We start from the raw sequence: 24,195 nt of genomic DNA on the forward strand, positions 1-24,195 counted from the left end.
TTTTTCTCATCAGCAGTTAGAGCAGGCTTGTGACTTCTATCAGTGTCTAGCCAAGCACTGGTTAGAGCTTGAAGGAGTTTTTTTCATTCTCCTCGGACTATCCTATGAGGCTGCAGGACCCCTGACCCTCTGTCTGGACAGTGCTGATTGGCCCTGTGCTGATCACAGGCACCATCCCAAAAAAAAAAACTCTATCAATAAACACCAAACTGAGCATGTGCAGACAGTACATAGCCTTGGCGTCAATCAGGAGATAGATTGGGGAGTGTGGGAGAAGGGAAGGATCAGAGAAGGCAGGATCAAACTGCCTTTTTTACACACACTGGAATCTAAGGGGTTAATCCTCTGCATTGAGTATAACAAGCATAATTTACAGCATATACAGACTGATTTTACTGTTGTGGGTTTAGTAACACTTTAAGCCCTAGCTACAAAATGGGTCCCTGTTCTAATTAAACTTTATTTTGCGATAAGATGTGTACACACCCACTCTATCTGTTCTTATAAATTCCCCTTCCTCTCTCCTGCTTTTTCTACCTTTGCAATCCTTCTGCCCGTTTTCTTTCTTTTTGGGCATCCTTTAAGACCTTATAGTGTTAAATAGCTGTCTGAACTAGAATATAGCAGTGTAGCTGAACCTTATATATTTTGTATGGGCTGGAATGTCTTCATATTGCTACTCATACTACCTATTTTTTATGTGGTTCATGGATTAAATATGCTATTGTCTCATATTTTAATACCCTGTGTGATATACAGTACCTGAAAGTTTTGTATTGTACTGTGCTTTTTCCTGCTCTTTGTTTTCAAGATAAAAACTTTTACGGAATAAAAAAAAAAAATAGGTTTGCCTAAATACTGTGTTATTAAACAGGTTAAACCAAGAACTCCGTGGCTGGGTCCACAGACATGAAGCTAAGAGAACAAAGACCAGGCGTACAATTAGTACCCATAAGGCTCAAGCAATGCGGGTGAGAGTTTCTGTTTGATATATGAATATTTATAAAGTGGTAAATGTAACATTCACCAAACATTACATGTAGGTGAATTAGTCATTGCAATTTAAAGTGAACCTTCAGTCTGTCTGTCATGTTGTCTCTGTTTGAAAGGTCTCCTCCATCTTTAATAGGAATAAAACCTAACATTTATCAATGTCTTTAATTAGGTCTGCTCTTCAATGTCATTCGCCTAGGTGAATGATGTAGGATCCTCCTAATCCCTGGATATTTTTTTATATTTAGATATGTTTCATTGCTGTGAGATTCAGCTGTGAGGGAAGAGCTGGAGGAGGGATGGAGGGTGAGTGGAGACAGGTGGAGGAGATTAGAGACCAGTACTGTTTGACTGCACCGTTCATGTGCAAGGTCCCTGCTGCTGTACAATGCAAGTGCGGCTCCTCGCTGCCATGCTGTGCATACGTGCCCTGTGCTGCTGTATTGTGCATACACAGGATCTGCCTTTACCGAGGGAGGGGCTGCAGCAGAATTACCAGGAAGCAAAAGAGCGATGGATTCCGCTGCCCACACTTAACATGGCCACAATGGCATTACAGGGCAAGTACAGTTCCAGGCTACATTTTTCTATCTAAAAGGCAGATTTTGATAAATGAAGTGGATATATCAAATTACCCAAATTGTTACCAAAGAGAAAATGGAGAAGAGAGGGGAAGGCCGTGCCTCAAAAAAAAAAAGGAAACCGCAGACCCCCTCCTTTCACCAAGAGGAAAGGACTTTAAAGCGGAGTTCCACCCAAAAGAGGAACTTTTGCTTTAAGCACTCCTTGACTCCTGATATGCCACATTTGGCATGTCATTTTTTTGTCATTTTGGCACGGCATTTTTTTTCCCTGCTCTTGGCCGCCTAGGCGACTAAACCCCCCATCTGAAATCTTCTGAGACAGGTCCCAGAAGATTGCCTGGCCACTAGCAGAGCGCAGCGCAACTTGCGCATACACAGTGCGCGCCCGCCCGTGAAGCCTAAAGCTGTCACGGCCGGGTGCCCACAGTGACTATGACGGCGCCAGAGGAGGGGAGGGGAGAGGAGAGGAGAGGAGCGAGGCTCCGGGAGGCCACAGCTCTGGACCGTGGGACAGGTGAGTGTCTGTTTATTAAAAGTCAGCAGCTGCTGACTTTTAATAAACTAAAAAACGTGTGGAACTCCGCTTTATATGTGCCAGACAATGGAAAGCGAAACAAAAAACTTAACTCCATAATATTTATTAAAAAGAAGTGCCAATTTTTCATACCCAGGGAAATAACGGTGACTCATTGAAAGCTTTATATACAGTATCTCTTTCATTTGCTGATCCAAGCAAGCTCTATATACATTTTCAAATAACCTGATACATGTCAGTTCAAATGTACTTTATCTGCTATGGTGCTCATGTTGAGAATTTTATCGCATTTGTTACTGTAATGCACATTCGTTAATAAAAGGTGTTAAAAAAGGTGCCATCTTTTAAAAACCTGTCAAAAGGCATATGGATTGGATGCAAAACATAACTATACAAACAAGTGCATTGTATACAATTCGATATGCTTGTTTGTATATTTATTTGTTGTATCCACAGTCGTCTGTTTCTTAGCCAAAAAGGAAGTGAGAGGAAATCCCTGCAAATTAAAGAAATTCCTTGGGGACCCCACGGTCAATCCCCTTTGGAAGATTTTCCCTAGATTTTTTTATTTCTATTTTTTTTTACTTTTTGGGGACAGGCCAAAAGTTGGGATTTTCTTTTACTTTCACTTTCAATGATAATGGTAAATGGGACAAAGAGGGTGAATCCCCTTAACAGAGACACGGACCGCAATAAAAATTTACGAACATTGTAATTCCTCTGAACTTGAAAAAAAAAATGTTTTGCCTTTAATTATACTGTACTTTACTCTTAAGTTTATTTTAATATGAAAAAAAAGTCCACCAGCGTGCCTGATGTCTTGAACCAAGCCCCGCCCAACACGTTTTTGTCTAAACAGACATGGTCAGGGGAAGGAGGTTTTTTGTATGATTGGAAGTATACAGTATATACATATGTGAATGTACATGCACAGACAGCAATTTGGTGACGGTTGGACCTACATGTACACATTAAAGTGACTGTAAGGCTTTATTATATATAAAAAAAAACAAACATATCATACTTGCCTCCACTGTGCAGCTCGTTTTGCACAGAGTGGCCCCGAACCTACTCTTCTGGGTTCCCCCGGTGGCTCTCACAGCTCCTCCCCGCATCAGATAACGCCCTAGGAGAAGCGCTCTCCTGGGGGATTACCTTGCGGGCGCACTCCAGAGTCCAGCATTTGCGTCCATAGCCGCCAAATGCTGGACTTGGCCCCGCGCCATTGGATTTGATTGACAGAAGCGGGAGCCAATGGCTGCGCTGCTATCAACCTATCCAATCAAGAGCCGGGACCTCATGGAGAGAGGGAGAGCATGTCACCGGCAACAGAATTACGGAGCTCAGATAAGTAAAACGGGGGGGGGGTTCTGCGCTGGGGGGGCCTGTCACTGGCAGGTTTTTTTTCATCTGAATGCATAAGATGCATTTAGGTGAAAAAACACAAAGGTTTACAACCCCTTTTTAATCGCTTGCCATCTGCCTCACTTAGAAGTACTGTGGCTAAGTGGCCTCGCTCCGCTTGATCACGTATCTGATGCATGCACACATCGGCTGTGCTGTGATTAGTCAATCAGGTGGTACTGTCCAATGATTGTCTGCCGGCACCTGCTGATCGGCTCTGTCATTCAGGGAAAGGGAACCCTGTGTTTGTAAACAACACAAAGCTCCGAATAGTGACAGGCGGTCTTGCTGTTTTTTTGTTTTTGTTTTTTTTATCATCATTTCCTGCAAAACAGGGGAAAAAAACAGCAAGATAGCTTGGTAAAAGCACCACATGACACACATTACACAGTTAGGCACATATTTAACCTCTTGATTGTCCCTAGGTATTAAGCCCTTTCTAGTCAGTGTTATTAGTACAGTGACAGTATTAGCACTGATCACTGCATTAGTGTCACTATTGATGTTGGTGTCAGCTAGTATCAGATTGCCTGCTATACTGTCACAGTCCCACTCTTCCACCATTACTAGTCTAGAAAAATAAATACAAATTCCAGTACCAGACATTATAACTTTCATGCAAACTAAATAATATACACTTATTTGGATTTTTTTTCCCTCCAAAGATATGTAGCAGAATAAATTTTGGCATGAGTTCCTTAAATTTTATTTATATATATATGTTTTATAGCAGAAAATAAAAAAGATTGTGTGTGGGGGATTTTTTTTTTCGTTTATAAAATTTTAAAAACCCAGTGGTAATCAAATACCACCAAAAGAAAGCTCTATTTGTGTGAAAAAAAATGATATAAATTTCATTTAGGTGCAATTGCCAGTTAAAGTAGCACAGTTCAAAATAGCAAGAAATGCTCTGGTCATGAAGGGGGTAAAATCTTCCAGAGGTCAAGTTGTTAAAAGGAAAAACCTCAGGACTGATGGAACAGAGTTGTAAGACTTTCTCTGCTAATTCTAACATCCATACCTTATGTTAAAGTGGTTGTAAACAATCACCTTGTAAAACAACCCACTCAGTATGAAATAAAAAACATTTGTGTATGTATGTAGATAGATAGATATATATAATTGTGGGCATTTCATGTTAAACAATACAACGCGATCAGAATGATCATCCCATCAGTTTCCTTTTTAAATCTTAGTGAATGAGAAGGCTAAAATGATGAAACAAAGGCCTAGGTAAAGATTATCTAGTTGCATGTACATGCATTGAAGACACATCAGTGCATATATAGATTAAACATATATACTGGGGTTGTGGATTTGTATTCATCCTACAGTTTTATGGTAAGAAGAACTAGAGGGACTCCATAGGGGCTTTCAATTAGTATATTGATTTATTATTTAAAAAATTACTTTATTAATATTCAGTTACTATAGTCCATTGGAAGCTGACTCTGGGGCACAAAAGTACAAAGATAAATGTACTCCTATGGCCAAAACAGATTCCCATCTTCAGGCCCAGAAATATTTTTTTTTATTTAAAATTTTTTACACTATCTATCTGGCATTCTCCCAACTGTTTTCTTTATATTCCTTGTCTGGAGTTGCAAAATCGAAAAAAAAGTGCTTGGGAGATGGTTTGTTTTTTTGTTTTGTTTTTTCTGTGATCCACGTTCACCATTTCACTTACCCTTTAGGCCTCAAAAGTCAAGCGTTTATTGAGTGTGGACTTAATCCGTCAAGTACACTCAAGACGGATGAGATTGGGACTTGGGGTATCAAACAGTTGTTGCATTTAGCTATCTGCTTTTCTCAGGATTTTGTTAAACGATGGGGGGGCAATTATATTAAGCTGTATACAGCACCACAACATATGCATTCCTTGTATGTATGCCCTGGTTTAATGCTGAACTCCTGGAAAAGTAAATATCTTCCCTGGCAGTGGTGTAGCCCGTGCAATGCAAGGTTAAATGCTCATTTAGGTCTAGGGAAACAAGAAAAGCTGTTTTACTTACCTGAACCTGCACTCCCACAGGTTCCTCAAAGTGGAAGTAAACTTCCATCTCTTGCTTTTACTTATAGGTAAGCCTATAATAAGGCTTACCTCTAGTTAGTGTAAATATCTCCTAAACATGCACTGTTTAGGAGATATTTACTGTACATGCAGCCAGTGACATTGGCGCATGCCAGGGCTCTGCCATTTCTTCAGAGCCCTGTACCGTGCCGTCAACGGTGGCTTCTGTGCGCAATGTATACTAGCACATTATGACTTTACCTTGCAGGTACAAAAAAAAAAAAAAAAAAAATGCCCAGTGGTTTACAACTGCTTTAATGATGCAGGGCCAGCCTCCCAGTGCTCCTGCATTGGACATGAGGACACTGAGGAACATTCCATTGTCACATAGGGGAGCACTGTCTGGGGTAGCAGAAGGTTGGGTAATTAAAACTTCTTTTCCCATCCCCTAGACATAAAAGAGCAGGGGAGAATTTAAACTTTCCCCAGAGTTGGGTTTTAAATCATAGTATTCAAGAACTAACTTTTCTTTTGTTTCGTGTAGAAGCAAGATGGCAAAGGTGAGGAATCACAACTTGTAACAATGCAATACACAGATACAAGTGTAAAGTAAGTTTTTTGCATCAAATTCAGAATTTAGCTTTGTCAATAATTTTTTTTTTTTTGTTTCAGGTGTTACCATTTGATATTTTTTTTACATATAAACACACTGTGTGTGTGTGTGTGTGCTATAACAATAAGCTATTGCACTAGTTGAGGCTGTTGATTAAAAAAAGGTAAATCTGGCCCTGACAAATACGTTGTGAAGGTTACCATGACAAATAAACAAGAGACATTGTTGTAGTTCTGCATGATCTAGGGTTTAGGGTGCTTAACCCGTGGCCCCTTGCCTGATCCCTTTGATGTGGCCCACAACCTCAAACCAGGGAAGAGCTCATACCCATGTTCTGGGATAGAAGGCCAGCAAGCCCAGATTGTGATTAATGGGTTGCTGACCCGCCATCCCAGAGCATGAAGTTAGCAGTGGAGGATCAGAAACCGCATAAGCCGATGCTTCCTCTGTAGCACTGGCTCCTGTCCCTGGCAGAGTGATACCAAGTGCATTTCACCTGGGACCTTTTTAGCAGCTTGGAGAGCGATGCCAGCAGAAGCTGGAAAAGTTTAGTGTATTAAACATCACATACACTGCACTTTTGCAAGAGGCATATTAGAACTTATAAAAACGGGTTATTCAGCTGATTTTACACTGATCCGCAGGTGCAGTGCAATGCACATGTGAGTTAGCTGCACTGAACCATAAATTTCTATTAAATCCTGCAGGTTTGGTGCACTTTCAGAAAGTGCCTCACATCTGCAAGATGTAATAGATGTCTGTGGCTCAGTGCAGGTAAACTGCAACGCATCACTGTGAAAGCAGCCTTATATGAGGCTCAGGACAGTAAGGTTTTGTTACGGTTGCAATTTGGGGAGGGCGGTAAAATCCCATAGTACATTTTGGCCTTCAACCGGTTACCAAAGCACTTAAATGGCCCTCGCTCTTCAAAAGCTTGAGTACCTCTGATCTAGAACTTAATTCCTAGGCATACAAAACACATGAATAGTCGCATGAAATGCATTTATGTGCCTACTGTTAGTAAAATGATTGTTCTTGCCATTCAGGTTTTCCACTTACAATTTGTAAGCATCTACATTTTCACAGGCATTACACTCTTTACACCATGCTGTTTCTCTGAATACACTTCCACTGTTTTCAAGTAGTGTACTGTTGATCTATTTTGATTCCCCAAGGAGACTTGCTGTTGGAATTCATTAGACTTCTGCACCAGTTTTAATGTGTGGTTTGCAGCATCACTAGGGCAGATTAAAGCTCAACCTGCCAAAGAGGCATTACAAAACTCAGACAAATGCAAGACAGAACAAAAGAAATAAAGACCGTTCAAAACTTATGTTTAAGCACTTGCTGTCCTGGGCAATTTTTAAATTTTTCTCACACATTAAAATCAGCTTGTCATGTAATATTTGCACAGCCATTTATCAAACGCAAATTTCCAAGGGGAAAAAAAACACATTTTACTAATAACTATATTTTTTTACACTTTACATTTTTTTTTCTTCTTTTAACATTATTGCTATCCCAAGGGGCAAGTCCTCTTTATGGAGAAATCAGGGGTGGCTGTAGCAGCCAAAGAATGACCGCTCTGAAACCCAAAGTGACAAAATCATTGACTCTTCTGCAGTCCTAGAGGGGATCAGGGAACTAATGTATGTAGCTATATTGGCCGATTACCGCAGTTTGTAGCTAATCACCAGATAAAAAAAAAAAATTAATCATACCAAGCTCATGGTTGCTGCCACAAGCTTGTTTTAACCACTTCCATCAAGGACAATTTTATATTCGTTACATTCGTGGACTTAAAGTGATTTTCTCAATTTATAACATGAAGAGACCCTTGAAATAACTCTCACGTCTCAAGGAACTCCTGAAAATACCACATCTACAGGTCACTGTGCATTAGAGTGCTGGCCAGTGGAAAGAATACCTCATGATATTGGTGGTCAGTGGGAAGAATGTCCACTTATAGATCGCAAATAAGATCATTGGTGTCAATGATTACAAATCTAAGAGTTAAAAATTGCTCAAGGAACCCCTAGCAATTTCTGGAGGACTCCCTGCTTAAGAATGGCAGTTCTAGATGAAAATGGGTCCTTTACAGTCCTTGCAGTTTATAGTTGTTCAGAATCTGAGTAGCTTAGAAGTAGAAGCAAGTTGAAAGCGTTAAAGAGGAACTGCAGTCTGCTCACATAATTTGTAATAAAAACCTCTTTGCCATTCTGATGCTTCCCTCCAACCACTTTGCATATTATTTTTATATATACTATGATTCTGTACTTGCTAAATCTCCCTCCACTGAGGTCTGGCTGCATCCATTTTAACTGTGGGCAGCTGAAGCTGCTGCCTGTTCACTTTCTGGATGTACACAGACACACTTCCAGCTCTCATTGGCCCTCTTATGATTCATCCCCCTCCCTTTGGCAAACTCTCACAAGAGTAAGAGAGAGCTGTGCATGATGTCATAAGCCTAGGCTTTTTGCCATACAAGAAACAGGAAGTGGGCTGTATAAGGTATATACTGGCTGAAAAAAAGTTTTACTATCCAAAGTTAAAACAACAAGGGCAGCTGGATAGTTGAAAAGATTACTGAAGGTCCACTTTAAGTGCATTTATAGCTGTCCCCAGGATTTTCACTATGCAGCTTGTCCAGTGCCACACACCCTGTGGCTGTGATCTTCAGACATCCTGCCATCTGTACTGGTGCATGTGAGGGCTGTGGTCTCAATTTACTACAGTGGAAATCTTCTCTGCAGCCTGATAAATAAGGTCTTTGCAGTGTCTACCAGAAAAGAGAAATTCATCTGTGGTCTGCCTTTATAGGAAATCCCAGCATGCTAATCTATTCTAGTTTTCATGCATGGTACAAGCTGATAAGAGGTTGAAATGAAGGATTACAACTGTTGCTGGGAGACTGGTATTACAATGAGGTGTGTAGTAAATCTTTGCTTTAAAAAAGAAATTGCAAAGCCAGACAGTCTCTTTGTAAACATTGACAAATGTTTGTTTGTCGTGTGTCTAGTTACTGTATAAATCATATACCGTGCAAATGTTTATTCCTTTCCTGCTTTGTTTTTTAGGAACTCAAATGAGCTGCAGATTTATTACTCCTCACCAAGGAGTTACCAAGACTTTTTGGAAGCCATCCGCAGGAGGGGTGACACGTTTTATATTGTGTCTTTCCGCAGGGTAAATTTCCAAAGAATATGTAATATGTCTGGGATTGATCATATAAATATTATCATTTCTCCAAAGTTCTGCGATATAGACCCCCCGCTGTAACAACTAGCCATTTACCTAACTCTTACCATGTGTAAAACTACCCATACATACTTTATAAATGCTTGTTGATTTTTAACTCTTCATGGTAGAATTTACAAGCTAAGATGAAAGCAAGCCTGACGTGTTTGACATACTATATCCAAACACTGTCAGCACACAGCAGGAAGCTCCAGGAGCTTGAACATTAGATCCCTTTTTTTGTGTAAGTGCTCTCTGTGCCCACAATGCCTGGGTGTTCTGAAGTGCAGGTACTTTTGGGTTGATTGGATCAGCAACCTGGTGATTTTACTTCCTATGTCCTAACCCTCGGTACTGACCCAGTAATATGATGGACAGCCTTATTGGTCAGAAGTGAGGCTTGGTATATGCCCCCAAGCTACTTATATTTATGGCTATGCCACACTAGAGAAAAGCCTGCCTGTGTCCATGATGTCATTCCTTCACTAGGCAGATGAGCGTTAAAGTGTGTAGATCTTACCTAGTCTGTATAGCCAATCTTTCACATTTACTGAAAAAGAAATTACAATACACATTTTTTTTAATTTTTTAGTGCTGAATAAGAAGGTGTGAAGAAATTCTGTAAAGCAAGAATGCAATCAAAAATTATAAATTTTACTTGTTTGTTTTTACAAAATGCAAAGCGAGAAAAAAAATCTAAATCAAATCAATATTTGGTGTGACTTCCCTTTGGCTTCAAGCATGCATCAGTTCTTACACAAAGCCCTGGATTTTGTAGGATTAGTGTGAGGTGTATGATTAGTCAATTATACCAAGCAGGTGCTAATGATCATCAATTTCATATGTAGGTTAAAACAGTCACTGTGTTAGGCTTAAAACTGGGTAAGGAACAGCCAAACTCTGCTACTAAGGTGAGGTTGTGGAAGACCGTTTCATGTCACAGGCCATACACCATGGCAAAACTGAGCACAGCAACAAGACACAAGGTAGTTACATTGTATCAGCAAGGTCTCTCCCAGGCCAAGATTTAAAAAAAAAATGTGTAAAACAAAGGGTAACCTAATATACATCATTGGTGAAACATATTCATTGCTTGTATACAGGTGCTGGAACCATATCTTGGGCCTCCTCAAAAAAGACCCAGGAATAATCTGTAAGTAAATAATAGGCAACATTCCAAACCGCTAACTTTTTGATTTTTATATATTTATGAAGGAAAGCAACGTATGCAGACAAAACCGTACAACAGAATACATGCACAAAACCTCCCGCTGGTTCCTCTATCTAGACAAAGACAGACTCTCAGCTACAGGCAACATATGCATTTTCATTAGAGCAGGGAGGCGATCCAGGCTAAATAGCACAGCAATTATCAAATCTCAATACACATAGATACCAGGAAAAAAACTTCAGCTGACAAACGTTCAGCTCCACCATCAGGTGGATCTTACTTCGGAAAGGGTTTTTTACTCTGAAACGCTGTTTCCAACCTCCCCTTGATCCTGAGTGTCCATATGTATGTTGAAGGTTTTTCTTAAGAAAAGTGGTGTTCGTGGAAGAATTGCGTCCAAAAGGCCACACCTTTGAAGTGGAGACAAGGCTAAGAGACTCAACTATGCATGAAAATATAGAAATTGAGGTGCAGAAAAATGGCAGCAGGTGCTCTGGACTAATGAGTCAACATTTGAAATATTTGGCTGTAGCAGAAGGCAGTTTGTTCACTGTAAGGCTGGAGAGCGGTACAACAATGAGTCTCTGCAGGCAACAGTGAAGCATGGTGGAGTTTCCTCACAAATCTAGGGCTGCATTTCTGCAAATAAAGTTGGGGATTTGGTCAGGATCAAAGGGGCCTCAGTGCTGAGAAATACAGGCAGATACTTCTCCATTATGCCATACCATCAGGGTGGCATGTAATTGGCCCTAAACTTATTCTGCAGCCGGACAACGACCCCAAACATACAGCCAATGTCATTTAAAACTATCTTCAGTGAAAAGTAGCACAAGGAGTCCTGGAAGTGATGGTTTCACCCCCACAAAGCCCTGATGATAACATTGTGTCTGTCTTGGATTACATGAAGAGACAGAAGGATTTGCGGCAGCTTGCACCCAGAGAAGATCAGTGGTTTGTTTTTCAAGATGTTTCGAACAACCTACCTGCCAAGTTCCTTAAACTGTGTTCAAGTGTACCTAGAAGAATTGATGCTGTCTGTTTTGAAAGCATAGGGTGGTCAAACCAAATATTGATTTGATTTGGATTTCTCTTCTGTTCATTTGCTTTCCGTTCTGTTAATTGTTAAAACATAAACTATTACCACTTCTATTTTGGGAAGCATGCTTAAATTACAGCATTTCTTCACACCTGCCTAAAAACTTTTGTGTGTGTGTCAGTGTTTCTCAACCTTTTTCCAGTCAAGGCAACCTTTTTAAAATGATGCACAATCTTGAGGCACATCATTCTAAAATGTAAAAAAACTAAACTAATAAATATATACATATACACTATATTTTCAAAAGTATTGTGACACCTGCCTTTACACGCACATGAACTTTAATGGCATCCCAGTCTTAGTCCGTAGGGTTCAATATTGAGTTGGCCCACCCTTTGCAGCTATAGCAGCTTTAACTCTTCTGGGAAGGCTGCCCACAAGGTTTAGGAGTGTGTCTAGGGGAATATTATAGAAGCGCATTTGTGAGGTCAGGCACTGATGTTGGACAAGAAAGCCTGGCTCGAGTCTCTGCTATAATTTATCCCAAAGGTGTACTATCAGGTTGAGGTCAGGACTCTCTGCAGGTCAGTCAAGTTCCTCCACCCCCAAACTCACTCATCCCTGTCTTTATGGACTTTGCTTTGTGCACTGGTGTGCAGTCATGTTGGAACAGGAAGGGACCATCCCCAAGCTGTTCCCACAAAGTTGGCAGGATGAAATGGTCCAAAATATCTTGGTATGCTGACACCTTAAAAGTTCCCTTCACTGGAAGTAAAGGGCCAAGCCCAACCCCAGAGAAAACAACCCCACACCATAATCCCCCTCCCCCAAATGATTTGGACCAGTGCACAAAGCAAGGTCCATAAAGACATGGATTAGCGAGTTTGGGGTGGAGAAACTTGAGTCTTGACCACAACCCGATAGAACACTTTGGGATGAATTTGAGCGGAGACTGTGAGCCAGGCATTCTCGTCCAACATCAGTACCTGACCTCACAAATGCACTTCTGGAAGAATGGTCAAACATTCCCATAGACCAGGGATATGCAATGAGTGGTCCTCCAGCTGTCATGCCTCTGGCTCGGGATGTCATGCTTGTGGCTGTCAGTCTTGCTATGCCTCATGGGACTTTTAGTTCTGCAACAGCTGGAGGTCCGCTAATTGCATATCCCTGCCATAGACCCACACCTAAACCTTGTGGACAGCCTTCCCAGAAGAGTTGAAGCTGTTATAGCTGCAAAGGGTGTGCCAACTCAATATTGAACCCTACAGACTAAGACTGGGATGCCATTAAGTTTCATGTGCGTGTAAAGGCAGGTGTCCCAATACTGTTAACAATCTAGTATGTGTGTTTTGATTACATAACCTCTGTTCTCAGCTAGGGGTGGGGACACAACAGTACACCAATCTTCCCAAGTCTTGGCCATTGGATTACAGGCAGGCTGTGTTCCCTTCATAGCCAGAAAACTGAACACAATAGGATGAATGTGCTCTCATGCCTAGCGTGGTCAGTTAGAAACGGGAAAGAAGGCCAGCTGGCAAGATCACCAGGTATTTCACATTTAGGAAGCAGTGTAAAGAGAACAGGATACTTTTTAACATAAGTATATGGTACAACAGACGCATATCATATATGAAATGTTGGGGTAACATATTTTTTAACTATAATGATAGCCTTAAACTACAGCTAATCTAAGTTCCCAATTAATAAAGATGTATCACTGTCCACCCAAATACACCAAATTCACTAGCAACATATAGTAAAGTTAGACTAAAATTTTTAGGTAGACATATATTTTTTTTTTTTTTTTGTCTTTTTGAGAGAGCTATAAGCTTTAATGGCTGACAAGCAATTTATTTTTTATTGCTTTCTGTGGCACTGTTGGTAGTTTGCCTACACCTCTGCATGGTCTTTGTGACTGAATGTGAAGGAAAATCTCACAATCTGGGACAGCAATACCTAAACATGGGGTTATAAGCCTTGTATTACAAAAAAAAAGATTTGACTGGAATCATATTTACACATCTGAGTGTTGGTGACAACAATATCAAATAGAACCCTGTAGCTATATAATGTAATCCTGTAGCAATTCACACAATAAAAACATTTTTAAGGTGAATGCTGAGGAATCTAATAACCAGGGGCGTTGCTAGGTCTACAAAAGATCTGGGGCTAGAGCCCATAGCAGGGTAGTAAAGAAAGTCATACCCTTGGGCGGGCATACACATGTATATACAGTAATATACGTGTGTGTGTGTATATATATCCCCAGAGAGCCCCCCACTTACATCAGGGTCCCCAGAGAGCCTCTTCCTTACATCAGAGTCCTCAGAGAGCCTCCCCCTTCCATCAGGGTACCCAGAGGGCCCCCCACTTACATCATCATTCCCAGAGAGGCCTCCTTACATTAGGGTCCCCAGAGAGCCTCCCCCTTAAATCTGGGTCCCTAGAGAGCCTCGGCCTTAAAATCAGGGTCCCCAGAAAGCCTCTCCCTTACATCAGGGTGCCCAGACAGCCCCCCACTTACGTAAGGGTCCCCAGAGAGCCTCTCCTCCCCTTGGGGACCCCTGCAGAGACTCGGGGCTATTGGCCTCAGATTCGGGGCTATAGCCCCAAAAGCCACCCCCTAGCAACGCCCCTACTAATAACTATACTCTTGAAATGCATGTATGTGAATTGTTTTATCTGTTAAAGGATTTGTAACTTTATTCAACCAGGCATTAAATCCAGGTATCCCTGGTACACACTGCACTGCTAGGTTGGCAAGTTGTTTTTTTTTTTCTCTACTGCAGTTGGGCAATACAGGAATGGCACTGTTTTGCCCCCAGTGTGCTGATTTGACAGTGAAGACGCAACAGTACTCTAATACAGTCATCCCTATGCTTTTTGTTCCCATCACCAAGCTTACAGTGTTAGATTATCAATGTTGCACCCTCTGTTGCCAGCTTGATGCTTACAGCAGAAATGTTAGTAACTTACCCGTATCTGAGCACTTTGCAGCAGTACACCACATGGTAACTGTATACAAAAATTGGCCTTTTTGTTAATTGGCTATTTTCATATATTGCATAGTTACATAGTTAGGTTGAAAAAAGACACAAGTCCATCAAATATTAGCATGGAGTGTTGTGATAGGGGCCCTTAAAGGACACCTTATCACCACACTTAAGTCTACATGCTTGGATTCTCTTTTCATGGTAAATTTGCAAATCCTTCTCCTTTACAGTAGTGTATCTGAATATTTTTTAAGAATACTGTATTCGATTTTTTTTTTTTTTGTTTGCTTCATTACCGAACACCTTGAAACCATCTGTGTTTTTTTTTTAGTTAATATTTTTATATTTTGCAGGACCATTTGCTGTTGCCAGCCACCAACAGAAATAAGACCACCAGGCCAAAAATGTCCATAATTTTGCCATCTATGAATGTAAATGGTATGTATGCTAACCTCACAGTGTGTTTTTTTTTTTTTGTTTTGTTTTGTTTTTTCTTTTCTCGGTTTTCTAAACAGCGGTTTTGTGAGCCCAGGAACAATGCAGGGCGATGTAGGATGGAGATTGATGGAAATTCAGTGAACTTTAGTAAATTCCTGCTTAAAATAGACCTTTACCTTGTAACCATTACAGGCCGTTACACCAAAACCCTGGGGCCATCTTTGTCAGTGTTTCATTGCTAGGCCTCTTCTTCCTGGACAGAGTTCAGCCAATAAATGGTATAACTCTGCTCTTGTGCAGATTGGGTAACCACTAACCCTACAGCGGACATCATGTAATCTAATAGATTACATGAATGTGTTTGCTGTTGCATATGCACAGCAGAAACCCAACCTAAAGAACACTTTGCAAACTCTTTATTGCAGTTTTTATCAACAAAAATATTTTTTCTTTATCATACATCACGGGACACAGAGCCACAATAATTACTGTCTGGGTTATATAGGCACTTTTAGGTGATGAACACTGGCACACCCTAAACAGGAAGTTCAGTTACCCATATAACCCCTCCCCTTACCGGGAGTACCTCAGTTTTTTCGCCAGTGTCTTAGTTGTTGGTCACGAGTAAAGATGTACTGTGCTGAGCTCCGCTGGAATATTCCTTACTGGGGCAAGCCATGCAACCGCATCCATTCAAAGTGTCTTTTCCAGGCCGAATTGAATGGTACCCGGGCCTCGTGTCCAAAGAAACAAGGTTTTGCCTGTAACTATTCTCTTTTTAGAGAGCTGGACCCCGGGATCCAGTATTTGTTTTTTTCAGCCATATTCCTTTTCGGGTGCATACATCTAGGAGGGACACAGAGCGGACGGGGGGCATGTGAGTTGGTGACACAGGCATTTCCCAGGCACATTTACTTTAAGCATCAGGCTGAGCTTAATAGCAGCGGCAGTTGCTGGGCTATTGCTCAGCAGTGGGTGCATTATTTTGGTGGTACCTCTGCGTTTGTGCTCGGCACAACCAGAGGAGGCGGTTCAAATGCCGCAAAGACCAAGGACACGAAGGGGTCGCCCTCAGGTCCTAAGGACTCTCCCTCTGCAACATCATCCCAGACTAAGGAGGCTGGTCAGAGTGAGCCATCAGGGTCATCAGGGGCTGTAATTGCTTCCGACACTTCAGCCCCTGTCTATATAACTGAGCAGGTTTTCTCCTCAGCTATGAGTGGCTTAGAGGAAAGATTAGTGACTTTAATCACATCTTCAGAGTGGAAGAAAACGCATTAGGTCCCCTTCTACCACCCAGGATCCCCAAAGGAAGGAACTGTGGGAGGGGGAAGATGAATCCTCCTCAGGGGACCTTGAGCAGGCTGATGATTCCTCTTCCAAGGAGTCAAGTGGTGAAGGATCTTTTTCGGTTTTACATGCTGAGAAGTTGCTGGTACATTTTCTTACTGAAATGGTGCACTCCACATTTTAAGCTACCTTTAATGGAGTCGGTTAAAGAGCCCACTTCCTGTTTGGGTTCACTAAAGCCTCCTCAAGCCTTGTGTGCCTTTCCTGTCCATTCATTACTAGAAAATCTTATGTATTATGAGTGGGATCACCAAACTTTTTAGGAGGGAAAAAGTGCTTTAACACTTTATCCTATGGAGGAAAAATTTACTAAGATGTGGAGTACACCAGCAATTGATGCTGCTATATCCTCTGAATAAAAATTTGACTTGTCCGGTTGTCAATGCGTAAATGCTTAGGGATTCAACTGATAAAAAAATTGGAATTCCTGTTAAAAAACATGTTTTCCCTGGCAGGTTCAGTGGCTCAACCTGCAGTGACGACAATTGGGGTATGTCAGTCCTTAAGAGACCAGTTGAAACGGGTACTCAAGGTGGTCCCTGAACAGCAGACCCGGGAATTAGCTGAGCTGCCAACGGCTTTGTGCTTTGCAATTGACGTAATTAGAGATTCTATTCTTCAAACCTTACGCTTGGGTTGGTGCACATGCGTAGAATCTTATAGTTGAAAGGTTGGTCAGCCGAAGCGCCGTGCAAAAAGCTCCTGGCTGGTTTTCCTTTCTGTGATGAAAAGCTGTTTTGGGGAGGATTTGGACAAATATATCCAAAGAATATCAAGTGGGAAAAGTACCCTTTTGCCAGTTAAGAAAAAGAGTAAACATTTAAACGGGCTCTTTCTCCAGTGCCAGGGGCATCAGCCTCCAGGTAGTCGCGACAGCCTCCACTGTCAGCTCGAGTTGGGGGGAAGACTTCTGCAGTTCTCAAAGGCCTGGCATGAAGAATTTCGGGACAGATGGGTGGTCTCCACAATAGCTCTAGGATACAAACTAGAGTTCAGAGAATTCCCATCCCCTCGTTTCCTCAGGTCAAATGTCCCCAAAGATCCAGAGAAAAAGAAGTCTCTTTTTCTAGCGTTAGACTGACTTTTGTCACAAAAGGTGATCGTGGCGGTCCCGTGAAAGACCAAGGGCCAGGGTTTTATTCAAACCTTTTCACGGTACCAAAACCAAATGGGGATGTCAGACCCATTCTAGATCTCAAAGATTTAAACCGGTTTCTGAATATTTGCTCTTTTTGCATGGAATCAATCCGATCAGTAGTCTCCATCCTACAAGGGGGAGAGCTTCTGGCATCAATCGACATCATACCTGCACGTACCTATTTTCCCCGCTCACCAGAAGTATCTGCGCTTCGAAGTGGAAAAACTTCATTTTCAGTTTGTAGCCTTGCCTTTCGGTCTAGCTACTGCACCTCAGGTGTTTACAAAACTTCTGGCCCTTCCTCTGGCCAAGTTAAGGACTCCAGGTATAGCAATAATAGCATACCTGGACGACCTGTTCTTAATAGACCAGTCGGTAGTCCACTTGGATCAAAGTGTAGTCACCACAATCAACTACCTGGAATACCTAGGTTGGGTCATCAACCTAGAGAAATCTTCTTTAAAGCCAGTAAGAAGATTAGAGTACTTCAGTCTGGTCATAGATACAGCCCAAAAGAAGGTGTTTTTACCCGAGACAAAGATCAGCACCATAAAGGAGCTGGTCCAAGGGGTCAGGGCAAAGAAAAGTCCTTCCATTCGCCTCTGTATGAGGTTATTGGGGAAGATGGTGGCTTCGTTCGAAGCAGTTCCCTATGCTCTGTTTCGAGACTGCTGCAAAACCGTATCCTATCGGCCTGGAACAAAAAGATTCAGGCACTAGATTTTCAAATGCGTTTGTCGCCAAAAGTGCGCCAGAGCCTCAGTTGGTGGAGGATATCCGAGAATCTGCAGAAGGGGAAATCCTTCTTACCGGTTACCTGGAAGGTAGTATAAACAGATGCCAGCCTTTCAGGTTGGGGAGCATTCCTGGAAGAAGCGTCTGTCCAAGGGAAATGGTCCAGATCCGAAAAGACCTTGCCCATCAACATTCTAGAGATTTGGGCAGCGCGCGTCTAGCCCTAAAGGCCTGGACATTCAGGTTGCAGAATTCTCCTGTCAGGATTCAATCCAACAATGCCACAGCAATGGCTTATATCAATCACCAAGGGGGCACCAGAAGTTAGGAAGAGGTAAACCATATCCTAACCTGGGCAGAAGAACATGTGCCGTGCATTTTGGCAATCTTCATTCCAGGGGTAGAGAACTGGCAGGCAGGCTACCTAAGTCGCGAGCAGTTGTTTTCGGGGGGAATGGTCCCTTCACCCAGACATCTTCCTGGCTATATGCCAACGATGGGGGATCCCGGATGTAGATCTGTTTGTGTCCAGGGTCAAGAACAAGGGATCCACTTGAATGCAGAACAGATGCGTTGGTGACTCCGTAGGATCAGTTCTCACTGATTTATGCATTCCCTCCTATTCTGCTGCTACCTCGACTTCTTCGCAGGATCAAGCAGGAAAGAAAGTTGGTAGTTCTTGTGGCCCCTGCTTGGCCCAGAAGATCTTGGTATGCAGAAACCACCACGTCCAGACCTGCTATCGCAGGGACCAGTGTTCCATTCTACTTTACAAATGCTAAATGTAACGGTTTGGCTATTGAAACACACATTCTAAAGAATCGTGGGCTTTCAGGCTCAGTGATACCTAATTTGATTAATACAAGGAAGCCAGCTTCCAGAGTCATTTATTATAGAGTCTGGAAGGCATATGTTTTTTGGTGTGAATCCAGGGGTTGGCGTCCTAGGAAGTATGTCATAGGTAGAATTCTTGCCTTTCTGCAAATGGGGCTAGAGATGAAGCTGGCCTTGAGTACTATCAAGGGCCAGGTCTTGGCCTTATCAGTGTTGTGTCAATGTCCGCTGGCTTCGCATTCTTTGATCCAAAGCTTTATACAGGGGGTAACGCAGCTTAATCCTCCGGTTAAAGCACCCCTGAACCCTTGGAACTTGAATTAAGTTCTGTCTGCATTACAGAAACAGCCTTTTGAGCCGATACAACATATTCCTTTGGTCCTTTTGACAAGGAAACTAGTTTTTCTGGTAGCCATTTCTTCTGAAAGAAGGGTATCAAAGCTGGCGGCTCTTTCTTGTAAAGAGCCATATTTAATCGTTCACCGGGATAGAGTGGTATTGCGTCCTCATCCTAGCTTTCTGCCAAAGGTGGTTTCAGGTTTTCACCCAAACCGGAATATTATTTTACCTTTTTTTTTTTTCCAGAACCCTGTTCTAAGGAAGAAAAGTCACTACACTCTTTGGATGTAGTGAGAGCAGTCAAGATATATTTGAAGGCGACTGCTCAGATTTGGGAAACAGATGTTTTGTTTGTGCTGCGGGAAGGTCCTAGGAAAGGTCAGGCAGCATCGAAATCCACTATTGCCTAATGGATTTGACAGGTAATTATTCAAGCTTATGGCTTGAAGAGGAAGGTTCCACCTTTTCAGGTCAAAGCGCACCCCACCAGGGCTGTTAGTGCTTCGTGGGCAGTGCATCACCAAGCTTCCATGACTCAAATCCGCAAGGCCGCAACCTGGTCTTCAGTCCATACATTCACCAGATTCTATCAGATGGAGGTAAGAAGGCATGAGGATGTCGCCTTTGGGCGCATTGTGCTGCAGGCTGCAGTATAGTTCCTCAGGTCTGATTGCACCCTACTTTTGTTGTGTCCCCTCCCCTCAGGTGGCATTGCTCTGGGACATCCCAGACAGTAATTACTGTGGCTGTGTGTCCCGTGATGTACGATAAAGAAAATAGGATTTTTATAACAGCATACCTGTAAAATCCTTTTCTTGGAGTAGTTCACGGGACACAGAGGTCCCTCCCCTCTTTCAGGTTACACGTGTATTGCTTTGCTACAAAACTGAGGTACTCCCGGTAAGGGGAGGGGTTATATGGGGAATTGAACTTCCTGTTTCGGGTGTGCCAGTGTCCATCACCTAAAAGTGCCTATATAACCCAGACAGTAATTACTGTGGCTCTGTGTCCCGTGATGTACTCCAAGAAATGGATTTTACAGGTAAGCTGTGATAAAAATCCTATTAGAAATATTACTTGCTGGTCAGGTATGCATTTTATCATCTATTAGAACAAGTTACCCAATTGTTAGATGATAGAGTGGTGTCATCGGAAATCCGAGGAGATAACCCCACACCCCACCCCACCCCCCCGCTAAAGCTCATGCTCTCAGGAATCCAAAAAAGGGGGTCCTTAACCACTTCAGCCCAGGAAGATTAGGCTGCTCAATGACCAGAGCACTTTTTACAATTTGGCACTGCGCTGCTTTAACTGGTAATTGCGCGGTCATGCAATGTTGTACCCAAACAAAATTTGTGTTCTTTTTTTCCCACAAATAGAGCTTTCTTTTAGATGGTCTTTGATTGCCTCTGCGATTTTTTTTTTTTTTTGATTTTTTTTATTTTTTGCGATATAAACGGAAAAAGACCGAAAATTTTGGAAAAAAAAAAAAAAAAATCTACTTTTTGTTAGAAGAAAAATCCAATAAACTCAATTTTAGTCATACATTTAGGCCAAACGTAAGCCACATGTCATTGGTAAAAAAAGTCAATAAGCGTATATTTATTGGTTTACGCAAAAGTTGAAGCGTCTACAAACTATGTTACATTTTCTGGAATTTACGCAGCTTTTCGTTTGACTACCTATCTCATTTCTTGAGGTTCTAAAATGGCAGGGCAGTACAAACACCCGCCCCCCCCCCCCCCAAGGAAATTGCTGAGAGGCATGTTGAGCCCATTGAATATTTTATTTTTGTCATGAGTGATTGAAAAATTACAAAGAAAAAAAGTTACACAAAGTTGTCACTAAATGATATATTGCTCAAACATGCCATGGGCATATGTGGAATTACACCCCAAAATACATTCTGCTACTTCTGAGTACGGGGATACCCCCCCCCCCCCCCAAATGACCCCATTTTGGACAGTACTTTGCAGCTCTAATTTGTTTTTGAAAATAAAGAAAATAATTTTTTTTTTTTTCTTCTTTTTTCAATTTTCAAAACTTTGACAAAAAACGAGATCTGCAACTCAACATACTCCACATGCCTCTCAGCAAATAGCTTGGGGTGTCTACTTTCCAAAATGGGTTTTTTTTGGGGAGGGGGGGGTGCTATCTGGGCATTTCATGGCCTCCGAAACTGTGATGGGCAGTGAGGAGTGAAACCAAAAATTTACGCCCATAGAAAGCCTGAAGGCGGTGATTGGTTTTTCGGGGTCCTGTATGCGGTTAGGCTCCCAGAAAGTCTCACACATGGGGTATCCCCGTACTCAGGAGAAACAGCAGAATGTATTTTTGGGTGTAATTTCACATATGCCCATGGCATATTTGAGCAATATATCATTTAGTGACTTATTCCATGGACTCAACATGCCTATCGGGAAATAGTTTGGGGTGTCTACTTTCCAAAAAGGGGTCATTTGGGGGGGGGTTTGAACTGTCCTGGCATTTTATGCACAACATTTAGAAGCTTATGTCACAGATCACTCACTCTTCTAACCACTTGAAGACAAAGCCCTTTCTGACACTCTTTGTTTACATGAAAAACATTTTTTTGCAAGAAAATTACTTTGAACCCCCAAACATTGTATATTTTTTTAAAGCAAAGGCCCTACAGATTAAAATGGTGGGTGTTGCAATTTTTTTTTTTTCACACACAGTATTTGCACAGCGATTTTTTTCAAACACAATTTTTTGGGGAAAAAACACATTTTTAAAAATTTTAATACACTAAAACACACTATATTGCTCAAATGTTTGATGAAATAAAAAAGATGATCTTGTGTCGAGTACATGGATTCCAAACACGACATGCTTTAAAATTGCGCACAAACGTGCAGCTGCGACAAACTACATACATTTTTAAAAGCCTTTACGGGTTACCACTTTAGATTTACAGAGGAGGTCTACTGACCTCAATCTGACCTTCGCGGTGATACCCCACATGCATGGTGCAATTGCTGTTTACATATGACACCAGACCGAAGCTTGCGTTCGTCTTTGCGTGTAAGCACGGGGGGACAGGGGTGTTTTTTTTTGTTTTTAATATTTATTTTGCTTATTTTATTTTATTTTTAAACTGTTCCTTTCATTTTTTTATTTTTTTTTAATCATTTTATTGTTATCTCAGGGAATATAAATATCCCCTATGATAGGAATAGTTAGTGACAGGTACTCTCTTTTTTTGAAAAAAATTGGGGTCTATTAGACCCTAGATCTTTCCTCTGCCCTCAAAGCATCTGACCACACCAAGAGCGGTGTGATAAAATGCTTTGCCAATTTCCCAATGGTGCTGTTTATATCCAGCAAAACCTAAGGCATGAAATGCTTGAAGCTTCTGGTTCCTTAGGCCATGGAGATGATTGGGGCCGTCTCTGATCAGCTCTATGGTCAGCTGGCGGAACCACCGGCTGCATTCTTGAGTTCCCTGTTGGGACAGGAGAGCCAGAATAAATCCGGGGGCGGGGGGGACGTTCCCTCCCACTGCTTGTAAAAGCAGTCTAGGGGCCAATGAGCCGCTAGGATTGCTTTTACATGAAAGCCGACCGCTGGCTGAAAAGAGTGATACCAGGATGATACCTAAACCTGCAGACATCATTCTGGTATAACCACTCAAAGTCCAGCAACATACCAGTACATTGCTGGTCCTTGTTGTGATTACATTGTAATGTTGTTTTTTTCATGCAGCCTGTGGGCTGAACGAAAAAAGATTGATTGGTGGGTATGCCCACCATTAGAATACCGCCCTTCATCCACCCATTTCTAATGATGGGCATACATGCAACATTTTTCTTTTACCTGTGCTGATGAAATCACCTCCTACAGCACTGGAGTCACCGCTTTATGTATTGTGGAAGCAAACACTGTTGCTGTCAAATAAACCCATGCTGCAGCTGAATGGCATACCTGCTAAGCAAATGATGGTTAACAATAAAACAAACATTACAGAATAACATGCCATACCTGAAAAGCAAATACAATAAAACATAGTAAAAATAAAACAGAGAGAGAACAATAGATATAGAACAATAATGAGCGGACATAAAAGAGAGAACAATAGAGAAGAAAAATAAAACCACAACTATTTGGCTTTTTTTTTTTTTTAATAAAAACTGTAAAATAACTGTAAACTAAACATTGCAGATTAGGGTCTCTCAAAGTGTGAATGTGGCCATCACATCTTTCGAGACACTGTGTACATGTGCCTAGGACTGTGTAGTGCTGTACCCTACGCTAATACTCAACTAGTGTGTGGTAGTGTTTAAAACAGTAACTTATGCAGAGACCAGGTTGGTCAGGACAGGAGGGACAATAAAAGCGGTTACATAAATCAATAATAATCCCACGCTACAGTAATACAGATAAAGTGCAAAAAGTATCAATGCACTAGTTCATTAATTGTACACTAATTAACCTTATTTATTTGGCACTTTTTGCACTTTATCTGTATTACTGTAGAGTGGAATCATTATTGATTTATGTATTCATGAGTGTGATGTGAACGCTATTAGACCCTGCTGCAGACAGTTTCCCATTGTATTTGATTGCACCTTAATTGCACATTACGCACCTTGATCATCTTACCACAATTTTGTGGTTGTTTTTTTTTCACTACTCTTTACTATTTTTCTAAGTCATATATTAGACTATTTTGGAACACATCACAGTAGCGCGAAGGCTCTCCATTTTTATATAATAAAAGCGGGTGTCATGCCTAAATCCGCGTTTTCTGCAGACACGAC

The 24,195-nt window shown here is 41.6% G+C and overlaps 1 protein-coding gene across 2 annotated transcripts in view; it reads left to right on the forward strand.

Annotated features, from left to right (window-relative positions):
• ATF6 (activating transcription factor 6) overlaps positions 1-24,195 on the forward strand; it is a 202,756-nt gene that overhangs the window by 143,566 nt on the left and 34,995 nt on the right. For both annotated transcript variants that reach the window (XR_012235302.1, XM_073592844.1), the window contains exons 12-15: positions 875-971; positions 6,072-6,136; positions 9,218-9,326; positions 14,934-15,018. Coding sequence is in view for 1 of the 2 variants with exons in the window: in XM_073592844.1 (XP_073448945.1) it covers positions 875-971; positions 6,072-6,136; positions 9,218-9,326; positions 14,934-15,018 (356 nt within the window). In the remaining variant the exon portion in view is untranslated. The remainder of the gene's footprint in view (positions 1-874; positions 972-6,071; positions 6,137-9,217; positions 9,327-14,933; positions 15,019-24,195) is intronic.

The sequence above is a fragment of the Aquarana catesbeiana genome, linkage group LG07, assembly GCF_042186555.1.
Source record: "Aquarana catesbeiana isolate 2022-GZ linkage group LG07, ASM4218655v1, whole genome shotgun sequence".
In the NCBI taxonomy this organism is placed as follows: Eukaryota; Metazoa; Chordata; class Amphibia; order Anura; family Ranidae; genus Aquarana; species Aquarana catesbeiana.